This window comes from Chiloscyllium plagiosum, unplaced genomic scaffold (assembly GCF_037043375.1).
Source record: "Chiloscyllium plagiosum isolate Xiang-an unplaced genomic scaffold, Cpla_swu_hap1 HiC_scaffold_12, whole genome shotgun sequence".
NCBI lineage: Eukaryota > Metazoa > Chordata > Chondrichthyes > Orectolobiformes > Hemiscylliidae > Chiloscyllium > Chiloscyllium plagiosum.
The window spans coordinates 33,685,132-33,703,751 of NW_028270150.1; the positions used below are offsets into that span (position 1 = coordinate 33,685,132).

An 18,620-nucleotide genomic window follows, 5' to 3' on the forward strand; every position below is an offset into this window, starting at 1 on the left:
TGGAATGAGGGGAAGTCCCAGATGATTGGAAAATTGCTATTGTAACCCCTTTCTTCAAGAAAGGATCAAGACAAAAGATGGAAAATTATAGGCCGATTAGCATAACCACGGTTGTAGGTAAAATTCTAGAATCCATCGTTAAGGATGAGATTTCTAAAGTCTCGGAAGTGCAGGGTCGGATTAAAACAAGTCAGCATGGGGAGGTTGTGCCTGAAAAACCTATTAGAATTCTTTGAAGAGGTAACCGGTAGGTTAGACCAGGGAAATCCAGTGGATATTATTTATCTAGACTTCCAAAAGGCCTTTGATAAGGTGCCTCATGGGAGGCTGTTGAGTGAGATGAGGGCCCATGGTGTTTGAGGTGAGGTACTAGCATGAATTGAGGATTGGCTGTCTGACAGAAGGCAGACAGTTGGGATAAAAGCTTCTTTATCGGAATAGCAACTAAAGACAAGCGGGGGCCCACGGATTCAGTGTTGGGGCCGCAGCTGTTCACTTTATATATTAATGATCTGGGTGAAGTGATTGAGGGCTTTCTGGTGAAGTTCGCTGATGATACAAAGTTAGGTGGTCAGGCAGGTAGTTCTGAGGTGGTGGGGAGGCTGCAGAAAGATTTAGACAGTTTAGTAGAGTGGTCCCGGAAATGGCTGATGAAATTCAATGTGAGCAAATGCAAGATCTTGCACTTTGGAAAAAAGAATACTGGCATGGACTATTTTCTAAATGGTGAGAAAATTCCTAAAGCCAAAGTACAAAGGGATGTGGGACTGCTAGTCCAGGATTCTCTAAAGATTGAGTTGCAGGTTGAGCCCATGGTTAAGAAAGCAAATATAATGTTGTCATTTATCTCAAGAGGGTTGGAATATAAACGCAGCGATGTGCTACTGAGACTTTATGAAGATCTAGTTAAGCCCCATTTAGAATACTATGTCCAATTTTGGGCCCCACACCTCAGGAAGGACATACTGGCACTGAAGTATGTCCCGCAGAGATTCACACAGATGATCCTTCGAATGGTAGGCCTAACATACGATAAACGGCTGAGAATCCTGGGATTGTATTCATTAGAGTTTAGAAGGTTGAGGGGAGATCTAATAGAAACTTACAAGATTATGCATGGCTTAGAAAGGGTGGACGCTGGGAATTTGCTTCTGTTAAGCGGGAAGACTAGGACCTGTGGACACAGCCTTAGAATTAGAGGGGGTCAATTTAAAATGAGGAGATATTTATTCAGCCAGAGAACGCTGGGCGTGTGGAATTCATTGCCACGGACCACAGCAGAAGCTGGGACGTTAAATGTCTTCAAGGCAGAGATTGATAAATTCTTAATCTCGCAAGGAATTAAGGGCTATGGGGAGAGTGCAAGTAAGTGGAGTTGAAATGCCCATCAGCCATGATTTAATGGCAGAGTGGACTCAATTTGCCGAATAGCCTTACTTCCACTCCTATGTCTTATGGTCTTTAACTGCCAAACAAAAGGTTACCGTACAAGGAAGAGCTTGTGGTGTTGGAGGTGATAGCTTAGCATTTATAAAGGATTGACTAATAGGAAACAGAGTTATTACAAAGGGCCAGTTTGTAGATGGCTGGTTAAAGTCCACTGAGAGTACCACAACAAACAGTGCCAAGGCTCAAATTATTACAACCTACAATAACTTGGGCAAGAATTTTGCAGATGGAGTACAATACGGCGAACTGCAAGGCTGTTGCTGTTTAAATGGCAAGATACTGCAGAACACTGAAATAGGATTCTTGCATCCTTACTTATGAATTACAAAATAGTGGGAAAGTTGGGACAATAAGCATTCAAATGGTCAACTGAATGCTTGATTCTTACTGCAACATTATCACAATTGTTATGGCATTGGAGCTGTTCATTTGACACAGGTGGTGGTATTCTCATACATATGCTGCGTTTGCCCTTATAGATGGACGTGGTCATGGGTTTGGAAGGTAACCCTCAGGAGTTGGTAGTGACAGTTCTCCATTTTTATGCCATTGTAAGATTTTGAGTCCTGAACCATCTGAAATGGACGAGAAAATAAGTTAAAGGAAATGATGATAGATTAGCTATGGCAGACATTTATGACGATATTTCATAGCTCTAAATAAAGATCCATTTTACTGAGAAATAAAAACTCTGGGAAGCGTGAACCATCCATGATAAATTGAGACAATTATGAATGACATCAAATTGGTAAAGTATATAATGTGAAGATTAGCAATGCACCAGAAAATTGGAGAAATACTATAAACCAGGTTTGGATAACTAAAGGAGAAAACTAACAAGAAATGTCAAAAAAGACAGTAACAGCTTGTACAAGTATATAATAGTAGCTAAGTTGGCCCCTTAGGTTGGGAAATTAATAACGGAGCCAAGGACAATGCAGAGACTAAAGAAATAATTTTACCAACCATCACTAGAAGAGAAATAATAATAATAATAATAATAATAATAGACAATCAAGGGGAGAAAAGAGAGGAGGAACTTTAAAGTGTTAATTCTTGTTGGAAGAAAACTTAGGATGTAAAATTGACAATCCTGAACCTGACGGATTGCATACTAATTCTTAAAAAAAGGTTGCTACAGAGATAGTAGACACATTGAAGAATCTATTTGGGATGATTACAGCCAAAGGTAAACTACAAATGTAAACTCCTTTTCTCGAGAGAAAGGACATAGATAGCAGGAAACAACAGTCTGGTTAGCCTAACATCTGTCATCAGAAAAATGCTGGAATCCATTATTAAGGAACTAGCAGCAAAACATTTTAAAAAGTGCAATATAATCAGAGGTGGCATGGTTCACGTGAATGGTTTGATGAGGCGATTCCAATGCTCTGAGAACATAGTGAACAGAAAGCAAAAAGGGAAACCAAGAATGCAGCACTTTTAGATTCTCAAAAGGCATTTGATAGTGTGCCATAAAAAAGTACCCACACAACAAAAATGATCTTGGAATCGTGAGGGCAAGGGGGGGTGGAGGTGGAAAGGATACAGATAGTGGCCAGAAATCTGACAGCTGAGAATACAAGAAAACCATTGTGAAATTATCATATTGGCAAGGAGGGAAAAGAAAAATCTTATTCAAATGGAGAGACTCCAGAATGCCACAATACAGAGGGACAGGATGGCCTCAAACATGAAATCACGAATGGTTTATTTTACTTACCCATGCCTGACCTAATGCTAAGAACTACAAAGTACACGGAATAATACACATGTGCATTAGAAGGCAGTTGAAAATATATGTCTGAAAGCATAGAGTAAGGACCATTTTGCTGTACCTTTCCTCATAAGGCAATCTGCTTCATCCCAGGAAGCTGTTCAGTGAACCTCCCATGAAGTGCTTCCAAAGCAAGTATATTCTTTTTGATTAAGGATAAAACAAAACAGTATTCTAGGTGCAACTTCACCAATGTAAAGTTGGTTACAAGACTTTCTTATTTTATACTCCATCACCCTTGTAACAAAGACGAATATTGTATTTGCCTTGCTAAATACTGGTTTTATATACAAGTGTGAAACAATTAATGGTCCTTCTATCTTTAAAAGAACAAGGTAATAAATAGATTTTTTTTTTAAATTACTTACAATGCCAGACGGCTCAAGACGTATTGGATGTGTTCACATTCTGGAGCAAGGAAGGGTCTAGCTTTGGTAAAACAGCAAATAGCACTTTTAAGCACATGAACTAGTGGCAAAGGTACCTGCCATCTTCCAGCATGCCATTCAGTTACCTGTTCAAGGAAGAGAAGGCTGAAGGTTAAATATTGTTGCAAGATCCTCAACTATTAGTTTCAACACTTCTATGATTTCACTAAATATAAGTTCCCTGATGTTTTTGCATCAAAATTTACACTTTAATTATTGTCTGATATATAAAATCTGAAGTTAACCATTCATATGATACCATTCAGTTCTACTTATCAGGAGGAAACAAAGCTTTGGCAAATTACACTCGAGTGCAGATTAAACTCTAGGAGGGAAAAACAATTTAAGGGTAATTTCATAAGAATATCATGAAGAACTTGGTGCTGCATCCCAACAATTCCCTTGACTGGTATCAGAATTAAACTGCCATCAGGATAGGAGAAACAGAGCATAGAGATCACTATATCAATGAAGGAACAGCTGCAGGATAGGAAACATTGAAATGCTGTGCCGGAAGCTCCTGCTCATCTGGCCGGCTGTATTCTTTTTGTTTTTCTTAATTTCAGTTTTGTATCAAAGTTCACCGTTCTTTCTTTACTGCAGCTCTAGTGGTGGAAGGCAGCAGCGTGGTGAATCCAGACGTCCATTCCTCGTGGGCATAGTGACCATGGCTTTACCAAAGGCCTCATCTCTGATGGGTCTGGTCTGTTCCTCCTGGCAGCAGTTTCAGCGGTGACTTTAGTGGTGGTGCAGTGGTTCTGGATCATTCCTTGTAGCTATGGAAACATGGTGGTTTCAGGCAGCGACTGAAGCGGTGACAGCTTCAGTGTCAGCAACTTGATGGATCTGATCCATCCCTGATGCAGTGGCTTTGGTGTCGGCTTGAGCAGCGTGATGGGTCCAGTCCAAACATCCTTGCTTTGATGGCCTTAGAAGTGGCTTCAACAGCATGGTCTTGTAGCCAATCCAGAAACCCAGACTGTCATGGATGGAGCATAGAATGAACTTTGTCCTAACTTTGTCTCAATTATTTCCTTTTACAATTTCTGTAATTAAGACGATACCGAATTGTGGCAACTTATACACATCTCACTGTATTTTCATAAAGTGACAATAAGTTGCTATTCTATTCTTTGTTGGCAGATTTTTACAAAGTCAGTAAAACGTTACTTAACTAGTGACCGTGCCAACAAGTGCCATTAACCCGAATGGTTTTGAGAAACCAGCACTTACAACAAGATGACACTTTGCTATTTAATATGTTGTCCACTCGTGTGAATTGCAGCAAAAATGTGAATTATTAGGGTGAGACCACTTAGAATCCTTAAAATATATTATTTAAGTAAATCATATTCTGTTTTTATGAGTCTGACTACTAATGATTTTGATTTGTCAACTGTCAATTGAGCAGAAGTATATCAATCTAAAACAAAAGCTTAGGAGGGCAGAAACAGATAACCAGTTGATTTTCTTTCCCCCAAATCAGCAGCATGTAAGCAAGACTTTGGTTATTTAAATGAGAACAGGTCCCCCAAACTGTCGAAAACGTACTGATAATAATGTACCTTGTGCAGGATCGTGTTCGAACAACGAGTGAAATCAGTAAATAGCTTCTCTATTCAGCAACTGCAGTGCAGTTCAAGGCAGCAATGAAATCTCGAAGTACAGTTCTTACAGTAGCCTCTATACACAGTTCTTTTATATATATTAAAATTCTATCACTATGGTTTTACATAGTTTTACCTATTGCACACAAAAGTTTGTGTAACATCTGTCCCATGGAAGCAGGAGAGTGTTTAAATATTTGCTAAGTGCTGGCTGCTACTCGGATTAGCATGTCTGTCTGATCTGCTGGCAGAATTAAGAGGTGTTAGTCCAGTTATCTTAAGTTCGTACATATTAGTAAAAGTTCCAGGCCTATATACGATCTAAATAAATTAGAAATTATGCATACACTAAATAAAAGTATATTAAGAATATTAAACTGATTATCGCAGTTGCATCGTGAAATTTATTTACCATCCATGGTTTGATGGTTCTTTATTACAGTCAGAGTCTTAGAGATGTACAGCATGGAAACAGACCCTTTGGTCCAACCCGTCCATGCCGACTAGATATCCTAACCCAATCTAGTCCCACCTGCCAGCACCCGGCCGATACCTCTCCAAACCCTTCCTATTCATATACCCATCAAAATACCTCTTAAATGTTGCAATTGTACCAGCCTCCACCACTTCCTTTGGCAGCTCATTCCATACACGTACCACCCTCTGCATGAAAAAGGTTGCCCCTTAGGTCTCTTTTATATCTTTCCTCTCTCACCCTAATCCTATGCCCTCTACTTCTGGACTCCCCAACCCCAGGAAAAAGACTTTGCCTATTTACCCTATCCATGCCCCTCAATTTTGTAAACCTCTATAAGGTCACCCCTCAGCCTCCAAAGCTCCAGGGAAAACAGCCTCAGCCTGTTCAGCCTCTCCCTATAGCTCAAATCCTCCAACCCTGGCAACATCCTAGTAAATCTTTTCTGAACCCTTTCAAGTTTCACAACATCTTTCCGATAATGTCCTGTACAGCCACAACAGGACCTCCAAGCTCGTGTACTCAATACTCTGACCAATAAACGAAAGCATACCAAATGCCTTCTTCACTATTCTGTCTACCTGCGACTCCACTTTCAAGGAGCTATGAACCTGCACTCCAAGGTCTCTTTGTTCAGAAACACTTTCTAGGACCTTACCATTAAGTGTATAAGTCCTGCTAATATTTGCTTTCCCAAAATGCAGCACCTCGCATTTATCTGAACTGAACTCCATCTGCCACTTCTCTGCCCATTGGCCCATCTGGTCAAGATCCTGTTATAATCTGAGGTAACCCTCTTCGCTGTCCACTACGCCTCCAATTTTGGTATCATCTGCAATTTACTAACTGTACCTCTAATGCTCGCAACCAAATCATTTATGTAAATGACAAAAAGTAGAGAATGCAGCACCGATCCTTGTGTCACTCCACTGGTCACAGGCCTCCAGTCTGAAAAACTACCCTCCACCACCACCTTCTGTGTTCTACCTTTGAGCCAGTTCTGTATCCAAATGGCTAGTTCTCCCTGTAATCTGAGATCTAACCTTGCTCATCAATCTCCCATGGGGAACCTTGTCGAACGCCTTACTGAAATCCATATAGATCACATCTACTGCTCTGCCCTCATCATTCCTCTTTTTATTTCTTCAAAAAACTCAATCAAGTTTGTGAGACATGATTTCCCATGCACAAAGCCATGCTGACCATCCCGAATCAGTCTTTGCTTTTCCAAATACATGTACATCCTGTCTCTCAGGATTCCCTCCAACAACTTGCCCACCACTGACGTCATGCTCACCGGTCTATAGTTCCCTGACTTGTCTTTACTGCCCTTCTTAAACAGTGGCACCACGTTAGCCAACCTCCAGTCTTCAGGCACCTCACCTGTGACTATCGATGATACAAATAGCTTAGCAAGAGGCCCAGCAATCACTTCTCTACCATCCCACAGAGTTCTTGGGTACACCTGATTAGGTCCTGGGGACGTATCCACCTTTATGCGTTTCAAGACTTCCAGCACTACCTCCTCTATAATTTGGGCATTTTGCAAGGTGTCACCATCTATTTCCCTACAGTCTATATCTTCCCTATCCTTTTCCACAGTAAATACTGATGCAAAATTCTCGTTTAGTATCTCCCCATTTTCTGCAGCACCACACAAAGGAGCCTTGCTGATCTTTGAGAGGCCCCATTTTCTCCCTCATTACCCTTTTGTCCTTAACATATTTGTAAAAAACCTTTTGAATTCGCCTTAATTCTATTTGCCAAAGCTATCTCATGTCTCCTTTTTGCCCTTCTGACTTCCCTCTTAAGTATACTCCTACTTCCTTTATAGTCTTCAATGGATTCACTCGATCTATCCTGTGTATACCTGACGTATGCTTCTTTCTTTTTCTTAACCAAACCCTCAATTTCTTAAGTTGAAAAATGTGTTTCTGGAAAAACACAGCAGACCAGGCAGCATCCGAGAAGCAGGAGAATCGACATTTCGGACATAAGCCCTTCTTCAGGAATGAGGCTGGTGTGCCAAGCGGGCTGAGATAAAAGTGGGGGGAGGGGCGTTGGGAATACGATAGGTGGAACGAGGTGAGGGTAATAGGCCGGAGGCACCCCCTCTCCGGCCTATCACCCTCACCTCGGTCCACCTATCGTATTCCCAGCGCCCCTCCCCCCTACCTTTTATCTCAGCCCGCTTGGCACACCAGCCTCATTCCTGAAGAAGGGTTTATGCCCGAAACGTCGATTCTCCTGCTCCTCGGATGCTGCCTGGCCTGCTGTGTTTTTCCAGCACCACATTTTTTGACTCTGGTACTCCAACATCTGCAGTCCTCACTTCCTCAATTTCTTAAGTCATCCAGCATTCCTTATACTTACCAGCCTTCCCTTTCACCCCAACAGGAATATACTTCCTCTGGATTCTCGTTATCTCATTTCTGAAGGTTTCCCATTTTCCAGCTGTCCCTTTTCCTGCGAACATCTGCCCCCAATCAGCTTTCGAAAGTTCTTGCCTGATATAGTCAAAATTGGCCTTTCTCCAATTTAGAACTTCAACTTTTAGATCTGGTCTATCCTTTTCCATCACTATTTTAAATCGAATAGAATTATGGTCGCTGGCCCCAAAGTGCTCTCCCACTGACACCTCAATCACTTGCCCTGCCTTATTTCCCAAGAGTAGGTCACGTTTTGCACCTTCTCTAGTAGGTACATCCACATACTGAATCAGAAAACTTTCTTGTACACACTTAAATTCCTCTCCATCTAAACCCTTAACACTATGGCAGTCCCAGTCTATATTTGAAAAGTTAAAATCCCTGACCATAATCACCCTATTATTCTTACCTGAGATTTCCTTATAAATTCTCAATTTCCCGCTGACTATTAGGAGGTCTATAATACAATCCCAATAAGATGATCATCCCTTTCTTATTTCTCAGTTCCACTCAAATAACTTTCCTGGATGTATTTCCAGGAATATCCTCCCTCAGTACAGCTGTAATGCTATCCCTTATCAAAAACACCACTCCCCCTCCTCCTTTTCTATCCTTCCTGTAGCATTTGTATACTGGAACATTAAGCTGGCAGTCCTGCCCATCTCTGAACCATGTCTCTGTAGTTGCTATGATACCCCAGTCCCATGTTTCTAACCATGCCCTGAGTTCATCTGGCTTCCCTGTTAGGCCCCTTACATTGAAATAAATGCAGTTTAATTTATTAGTCCTACCTTGTCCCTGCCTGCCCTGGCTGTTGACTCGCTTCGGTTCTAAATTGTTCCAGTCTCAGAGCGATCTCTTTCCTCATTATCTCCCTGGGTCCCACCCCTCAAAACCACCCCCCCAACCTTACTAGTTTAAATCCTTCCGAGCAGCTCTACTAAATTTCCCTGCCAGTATATTAGTCCCCTTTCAATTTAAGTGCAATCCGTCCTTCTTGAACAGGTCACTTCTACCCCAAAAGAGATTCCAATGATCCAAAAACGTGAATCCTTCTCCCATACACCAGCTCCTCAGCCATGTATTCATCTGCTCTATCCTCCTATTCCTGCCCGCACTAGCTCGTAGCACTGGAAGTAATCCAGATATTACTACTCTCGAGGACCTCTTTTTTAAATTCCTGTCCAACTCTCTGTAATCTCCCTTCAGAATCTCAAACTTTTCCCTTTCTATGTCATTGGTTCCAATGTGGACAATGACCTCTTGCTGGCCCCTCTCCCCATGAGAACATTCTGCACCCTCTCCGAGACATCCTTAATCCTGGCACCAGGAAAGCAACACACCATTCTGCTTCTTCACTGCTGGCCACAGAAACGTCTGTCTATACCTCGAACTAGAAAGTCCCCTAACACAATTGATCCCTTTGAACCCGACGTACCCCTCGTTGCATTAGAGCCAGTCTCAACACCAGAAACTTGGCTGTTCGTGCTACGTTCCCCTGAGAATCCATCCCCTCCAACATTTTCCAAAACAGCATACTTATTTGAAATGGGTTTAGCCACAAAAGACTTCTGCACTACCTGCCTACCTCTTACCTTTCCTGGAGTTAACCCATCTATGTGACTGTATCTGAGACTTTTCCCCCTTTCCTATAACTGCCATCCATCACATACTGTTGCTGTTGCAAATTCCTCATTGCTTCTGTCTCTCCAACCAATCCATTCGATCTGATAAGATTCGCAACCAACAGCATTTATAGCAGGTATAATCCACTGTAATCCTTAAACTCCCACATCTGACAGGAAGCACATTTCACTCTACTAAAGGCCCTTTTTGCTTCTTCACAATCTACAGACCTAAAAATTAACACAGTCTTATTACTCTACAAACACTGACCCAGGTTAAATTAATAGTTATGCCTTATATTTTAAGTTTAATCAAGAGACATATCTCCAAAAACATATAATCAAGAACCCACTCTACTCACTATTGCAGCCTTTCTGTAGGTCACACTTAAAACAACAATGCACTTATCTACTTCTGTGCTGTGAATTTCACCAAACAGTTCCACCAAGATCAGTTGTGAATTTCACGGTTTGTTAATTTTCCCAGATGCACTCCAATGTCCAGCGATCCATGAATTCAAACACCGTAGGCAGTGTCAGTTCCTTTCTTTCTCTCTCTCCTGCACTGACCTTATCATGTGCTTCCTTTGTCTGTTCGTCTCCCTTTTAAAACTGCTGTTGTTTTGACTTTTTTTTTCCCCCAAAGTTCCAAAGCAATGCAACAGCATGTAAAACAGTAATTGCTGCTCCTGGAATTTGAGGAAATCACCTCCAACACCTAAAATACCTCAAAGGAGCAGCTGTTACAGCCAGAACTTTTTCCCATCCTCCATCTTGGATTACCCAGAATCCATTCATTCATGCAATTTCACAACAGCACTTTTTTGGTAGTAAGTTTCTTAAAGAGGAGTTTAATATGTATATAACAGGGACATTCTAGTTGGGGAAATTGTTTGATGTGTTGTAATCTATTCAGGTCCTGGGGGTTGGTAAGGTCTGATCAATATTATCATGTTTTGGTTGAGTGATGGAGATACGGTGTCAGAAGAGTATTGTTTCTGAACAGGTTACGATATTGACATTTATTTAGAGGTAGCTTTGATGTAGAAATAAGCCTAAACACTGCTTCCAGCATGGGGCTAATAAGGATTTGAAGATGTGAAGAAGTAGTAATGCTTTGGAAGGAATGTTTTAATTTAGTTTATTTTGTAATAGTAAAATGTACTACAAAAACACGGTTGTGAATGAATGAATGAAAACGTGTTATAATAAACATAGCGAGTTAGTAAAGAGTTATGAAGGAATGTATGGGAATGCAGTATGCGAATATAGTAAACTGGCGAGTGAGTTAGTAAACAGACCTATAACATAATCTCTCTCAATCCCCCCCCCCCCCACTTTTGACTCTACTTGATACCTTTCAAAGAGAATAACAATTCTCATCCAAACTCAAATGTACCACCAGGGTCTTTTAGATGTTGATGGGGCTTGCGGGGACATGGCTCATAGTTTGGTACAGTTCAAATTTTAACAGTTTGTTGGCAACTGCACTTTTTAAAAAAAGAGACAACATACACAATTAGAATAATAATAAACATCATGATGGTCAGTCAGTCTCTGGTTCCAGGCCTTGATTGTAGGACATTCGTTTGATGTGTGAAATGTGAATCCAGGCCTCCTTCCCTTGGATCGTGACAGCCAACTGGGTGATCAGCAGCATCTGGTATGGTCCTTCCCACTTTATGCCTGAAGGTTCCTGGTCAATCTTATTCACATGAATCCACTCAGCACTTCCTCAGGCAGTTTCTTCCATGCAGCTGATACCCGAGGTGGCAGAACCTGCAGCATCGGTTAGTACCTGACATGAGGATAACAGGGTGTCACTCATAAGATGATAGTCAGCCTTCTGGAGGTCTATTGTCCCAGGTAGGGACGCTGGCCCAGATGTCACTATTTAAATGGACTCAGACCTGTCATGTTGTTTGGGGTAGCCCGACACAGCACAGAACTATTGGTAAAACCTGGGAACAGGGCATTCTGTCCTGGTGGTATTTAGACAGTCGCTGGTTCAGGGTCTGATCCATTCTTTTCACTTGCCCTGATGACTGTGGATGATAAGGACAGTGAAAGTTCCAGTCAGTCCTTCTAACATCATGGGTAACTCCAAAAGCATAATGCGAGTCTGTGTAAATGTGGGCAAACTGATCCATTTTTAGTAACCCACAGCCATCCTTGTCTTTTCCCAGACAGGATGATCTTTTAATTCTTCCCTCCGTAGGGTTCTGATGGACCACATTATCTGACCATCTTGAAATGTAAAAATGAATTCAGTTGGGTGAGGATATCCATCCAGAGGAGCAGCCGGGCGAAAGGTCCTATCCATATAAAGGTTACTAACACAAATTCAACGTGTGGGGGTTTGGTCCTTTTGATTCTATCAGCTCCTGCTCCATCAGCTATCTTCACTGCCCCTTAGTGGGAGTTTGGTCTTGTACCTCTGCAGAAGGCACAGAAATTCTGGTTGTGTCGAAAAGACACTCCAGGTCGGCCGCCCTCATGGTCACAGATCTTCCTTCTGGTGGCATAAAGCCAGTAAGAGTGTAAAGCAGCATGAGGTAGACTCTCATTTTTTTTTTGTCAACTTCAGCAGCTCCTGCTGGGTGGTTTGCTTTTTAAACTGTTCTAGATCAATCCTACTCCCATGTTCCGGGGTCTCTTCTTCCTTATTGTTTATTGGGCGAGTTCTCCCTTTTCCAGCACCCCCTGCCCTAACAGCCTTCCTTCCTACATTCTTGACACTTCCCTGTGTGTTTCTCTTGGGTTTAAAGCTTTTCTCAAGATCTGCAGCTTGGGAGCGGATTGGATTCATTGTTGGGCTGTTTATTTCTCTTGGGTCTTCCCGGAGTTACTGAGGGTCTGTTCTATTTGTCCTGCCTGTCGGGCTTGCAATTCAGCACTAGTATCTCATTCCAGCCAGTGGGCTTGGTCAACTAGTTCATAATAATTAGTCCCCCTCTGGCCCCAATCTGGTTTGGTCAGCTTTAACATTTTAGGGATCTCAGGTTTAAGTCCAGCGGCAAAAGCAGATTTCCAGAGACCATAATTGGCACCTTGAAAATCTCTGTCTTCCTGCACGTTTGGGACTCCAGCATATTCTTTCCAGGTCGTCCTAAGCCTTCCCTTATATTCGGGGACCTCTTCTGTAGCTTTTTGACAACAAGCTGTGACTTTTGTCCAATCGGTGTTAGGTGGACTCTAGCTGTGTAGCCAATGTTTAATTGCTGTCCAGCCAGCTTGCAGCTCATGCTCAGACTCTCATGGGCACCTTTGACTGCCTCATGAAGGCGGCGCCCTTCTCTTTTAGTTACAATCATGCTCAGAATCTGTACCCTGTTCTAGGGATTGAGCATACATATTCCCCTTAACCAGTCTAGGCTTTCCCATGTTTTCCCATCCTCGTTGTTTGGATGAGGCATTTCTTAAGACCACCTGTCCATGTTTTCGGGGGTTGCAGATTCATGCAGTGTGTTTTTCAATCCAGTTTACCAAAACATCCACCTCAGTGTTGTCCTCTAACTTTTGCCTGACCACTTTCTCGATCTTTACTATGCTGGTTTTAAAGGGTCATAAACGTGGTGCTGGGGATATACAGTCCTCATCGCTTTCACTGCTAAAGGACCATCACTTTTGTCCTTCTGTTTCCCAAGGGCAATTGCTTGGTTTTGCTGAACCACTTCCTGGACATCATGGTTAGTCGAATATAAATTCTATCAGGATTTGGAAACAAAGAAAGAAACTTACAGGGACTGTTATCTCATCCTTCAATTTCCTGTTCTGTTTCAACCTCCTGCTTTTTAAGGTGAATTTTTTCCTGTTTTGATCTTTCTTTTTGCAGCTACTCATGTACCACTTTTAATTGCTCTCTTTAAGCAAGGTCACTTCACAATCATGGGCGAATTGGGATATACTTTCATTTCTCTGGCAAATTTGTTCCAGCAATGCAAGGGACCATTTAATTCTTTGTTCATCTTACTGTCGGTGATATTTTCCCTAGACCCATTTCATATCATCCAGAGTGCACTGTCCTTGGGTAAATTATATTGCTGCCCAACTTTGGTTAGAATCTTCCCTCACAAGAGCTGTACCTCAAGGCAGTTTTATAACTGCCGCAGCATTTCTTCCGCATTGTGTCAGGACGGGCCAGTCTGCTTTTGGGGGTTACAGGCAGCTTATAGGGTCACTTATGGTCATCCGAATATACGCGTCACGGGCAATTTCCTGCCAATTTGGAGCAAGGTTTAGACATGGAGGCATTCGAAAAATGGCCAACTCACAAAAGGTTCGGGATCACGTTCAGGTGCTAGATCACGACTCTAAGAAGGAAGCTTCTTACCCTCAAAAGGACTGTCAGTGACCGGTCAGTTTAGATAGTGCCCCCAGCAATCCTGCCGACTATGCCAAATTGTGTGATAGTGTTCAAATAACGAATGAAATCGGTTAATGGTAAAAATAGCCTCTTCATTCAGCAACTGCAGTGACACAGTTTGAGGCTACAATTAAATCATAAAGTACAGTTCTTACAGTAGCCTCTTTGTATACCGTTCTTACATATATTAAAACCTATCACTATGGTTTACATTGTTTTATCTATTACACACAAAAGTTTGTGTAACATCTGTCCTGGGGAAACAGGAGATTGCTTAAACATTTGCTAAATGCTGGCTGCTACTAGGATTAGAGTGCCTGTCTGGTCTGCTTGCTTAATTAAAAAGGTGTTCGCCCTTTTATCCTTTAAGTTAGTACATATTAGTGAAAGTACTAGTCCTGTATATGATCTAAATAAATTAGAAATTATACATACACTAAATTATAAAGGATATTAAACTGATTATCACAGCTAGGTCATGAGACTTTATTTACTATTGTTGGTTTGACAGTTCTTTACTCATTCATGAAAGCACTTTCACAACAGCACTGTTTTGGAAGTAAGTTTCTTAAAGGGTTAGCAGCCCTCTTTGATATTTATTTAACAGGTACAAAGTTAAAAATCACACATCAGGCTCTAGTCCAACAGATTTATTTGGAAGCACTAGCTTTTGGAGCACTGCTCCTTCATCAGGTGGTTAAGATCATAGACAGAATTTATAGCAAAAGATTGCAGTGTCATGAAACTGAAATGATATATTGAACAAACCTGGATTGTCAAGTCTTTCAGCTTTTAGAATGGGTTACAAGTTTTGGTCCATTAATATGTAAATCCCAGAACCTCTTTTAAGTCACCTTCTCAAGATGACTTAAGGTACATACTAGTTGGGGAAACCGTTTGGTGTTCTGTAACCTACCCAGGTCCTGAGAGACAGTTGATAAGAGCTGATTAATATTACGTTTCCAAATCTTCGACGGAGTCGTGGAGACACGATCTCGGAAGAGTATTGTTTCTGAACAGATTATGTTATTTATATTTATTCAGAGATAGCTTTGTTATAGAAAAAGGCCTAAACACTGCTTGCAGCATGGGGCTAACAAGGATTGAAGGTGTGAAGAAGCAGTAATGCTTTGAAAGGAATGTTTTAATTTAGTTAATCTTGTAATAGTAAAACTTAATACAAAAACATGGTTTATGAACAAATGAATGAAAACACATTATAGTAAACATAGCAAGCTAGTAAAGAGTTATGAATGAATGAATGGGAATGAGGTATTAGTAAATACAGCTCGCTGAGTGAATTCGTAGAGATCTATAATACAATATCTCACATTTGCAACATGTTTTTACTATATGATTGCAGACAAGTAACAATCTCCCTCTAAAAACCACTAACTTTATAATTATTATAAGAAATAATTTTAACAATGTCAAATGATTGGGATGCAAACGATCCTAAACCCACCTCCATACCTGCTCCAATTCAAACAATCCCAATTTACCCCTATCCCAATGTTGAATAACATGGCCATGTGCATCAAACATGAAATTGGGCCAAACACTTTTGAGGATTACAGTGACTGTGTATACCCACAGTTTACACAATCTACTCATAATTCAAATGGGAATTCTACAGGAGAGCAACTAAGTTGGAAAAAGGTTGAACTGCAATTCTATCATCAAATGTACTTCACAGTATCTAAAAGAAAAGATCTACGCGGAGGAATATTTCTAAGCCGAAAAAATTTTAATCATTTTTATTTTGATTTAAGATAATCTTGTTGCTGTATTTTTTTAGACTAGCAATAGGCATACAAAAGCTGTAGTATCTGCTGGAGGTATTATATGATGTTATCTTCTCACTTCACCTTTGCAGCTCGCTTTATCGTCTTGATTCTCATAATAGAAAGCACCTTACATAATATGCATGTCTAAATGGATTTGACAGCATTGTAAAGTCAGAAATGAAGGAGATTGCAACAGTTTAGTCTATTCAATGCAGAGATGAACCAAAAACATTGCGCCTTGTCCAAGGCTAGTCTTAACAGACTATGAGAGAGAGAGAGATTACTGCTGTTGGTTTGAGCTGAGGAGCACCATACCTCAGGTGAGAGGAAAGGCTGAGGAGGAGAGTTCTTCATGGTAACCTCAGGAAGTGCAAGAATTGAACCAAAGTTGTTGACACTACTCTGCGTCACAAACCAGTTATCCAGCCAACTGAGCAATTTATTTTCAAATAAAAGACAAACATTCCTTTTGCTTTTCCAATTACCCACTGAATTTGGATGATAGCTTTTTGAGATTCATGGACAAAGACATCATTATCTCTCTGCCTGTAGTCTTCTACTGTCATTGGCTACTTAAGTAATAATCAGATCTTCTATTCATCCTACAAAGTGTGTAATCTCACATTTCCCCACATTATACTCCATCCACCAAGCATTTTGCCTGATCACTTAGCCCACATTTCGTTATCATCATCACCACTTCATGTATCACTGAATTTTGTCTCATCCAAAATCCTGGCTATAGTGCATTCACTTTCCTCATCTAAATCATTAATATAAATTATAAGTAATTGTGGCCCCAGTACTAAACCCTGTGGCACCCCACTAGTAACAAGTTGCCATCCTGATTGTCCCAATTCTGTCTTCCACGAGTGAGCCAACCTCGCCCCATGCTAATGGACAACCTCCAATCCCACAGGCTTTAATCAAATAGTTTGATGTTGCCAAACTCCTTCTGAAAGTCCAAATATGAGACATCAAGTGTTTTACCCTTATCTAGTCTGCTTGTTACTTTCTCAAAGAATTCTCATAAGTTTGTTCGGCATGATTTCTCCTTCATGAAGCCATGCTGACTCCGCTTGATCATGTGAAACTTAAATGTTCTATTACAGACTTTATAGTAGACTCTAACATTTTAAAATAACAGCCCACAGCTACCTTTTTTGTCTCCTTCTATTTTTTACCAAAATGCTATTAATGGTAGTATACCAATCTGCTGAGATTTTTTCCAGAATCTACGGATTCTTGGAAGATTACTACCAGTGTACTCACCATCTCTTTAGCTACTTCCACTAATACACAAGAAAGCATTTAATCAGCTTCAATGGATTTCAGTCTTTTGCACCATTTGTTTCTCTCGCACTTTTTCCATTAATGATACTTATTTTATTTCCACTGCTCAATTCTGAAGGAGCATCACTGGACTTGAAATATTAATTCTGCTTTCTTTCCGCACATGTTGCCAGACCTGCTGAGGTTTTTCAGCAATTTCTGTTTCTATTTCTGAGTTCCGGCATCCACAGTTTGTTTCTTTAAGTAGCTACTGACAGTTAGGAAATAACAGCGCAAAGGGAAATTGCGTTCAAAACATTTATTAGCACTCTTTGAGAGTTCAGCTAGCAAAGTGAATAAAACTTTACCCGTTGTTGCGGGAGATTCGAGTCCAGGCCTAACAATATGGTTGACTTTTAACTGCCCTCAAAATGACCTTACAAGCCAATCAGTTCAAGAGGCACTTAAGCATGGATATTTAGTAATACATGCTGACTAAACCAGCAACACCTACCTTCCCTGAACAAATAAAAATAGTAAATTTGAATTTCCACTTCAAGAATAGAAAAGCAGACTACTGTTCAAACTGACAAACATTTGAGAATGCTTCAGTACAGAGGAATCTGGATATTCTAGTATATGAATCACAAAGTTTGCAAACAGGTACACAGCAAATATTTTGGAATACAAGTGGATTGCTGGACTTTATTGCAAAGGGGGAAACATAAAAATACAAATAATTTGTTACCTTCGTATTGATGAGATGGCACCCAGAGTACTCTGTACAGTTTTAGTCTCCTTACTTAGGAAGGATATACTTGTATCAGAAGCAGTTCAGAGAAAGCTGACTCTGTTGATTCCTGCCATGAAGGGGTTAACATATAAAGAATTATTTAGTCTATACTCATGAGAGTTTAGAAGAATGAGATATGACCATATTGAAATGCAAAAGATTTGGGAGTTTTGACAAGGTAGGTGTGAGGATGTTTTCTATCATAAGGGAATCTTGAACTAGGCGACATGGAGCTCCAAAAGTGTCTAAGTTGAGATGGAAATTACAAGAGTCATTAGTTTTGGAACTGTCTCCCCAGACAGCAATGGAGATTATATCATTGACTATATTCAAAAGCAGAATTTAAACTACAACATTGTCAAAAGGTTATGGGAGGCATCAGGAAAGTGGAGTTAAGGCCACAATAAGATCAGTCATGATCTTGTTGAATGGCAGAGCAACCTTGTAGGTATAAATCCTGTGGCTGTTCACCAATTCCTTATGTTTCTGTTTTTATTACCCAGTTATTCAGTTGATAATGCTTCCTCAAGTATGATTAAATAGATCTGCAATTTGCTCAATTTGTTTCTCAACCTCCTTGTAATTAATGAAATTGCATTTGCAATTTAAATA

At 40.6% G+C, this 18,620-nt stretch overlaps 1 protein-coding gene across 1 annotated transcript in view; it reads right to left on the reverse strand.

Moving 5' to 3' along the window:
* The window catches only part of LOC122555318 (zinc finger protein 654-like), a 56,553-nt gene that overhangs the window by 33,985 nt on the left and 3,948 nt on the right, over window positions 1-18,620 (reverse strand). The window contains exon 2 of the mRNA XM_043701188.2: window positions 3,595-3,740. Coding sequence (XP_043557123.2) covers window positions 3,595-3,740 — 146 coding nt within the window. The remainder of the gene's footprint in view (window positions 1-3,594; window positions 3,741-18,620) is intronic.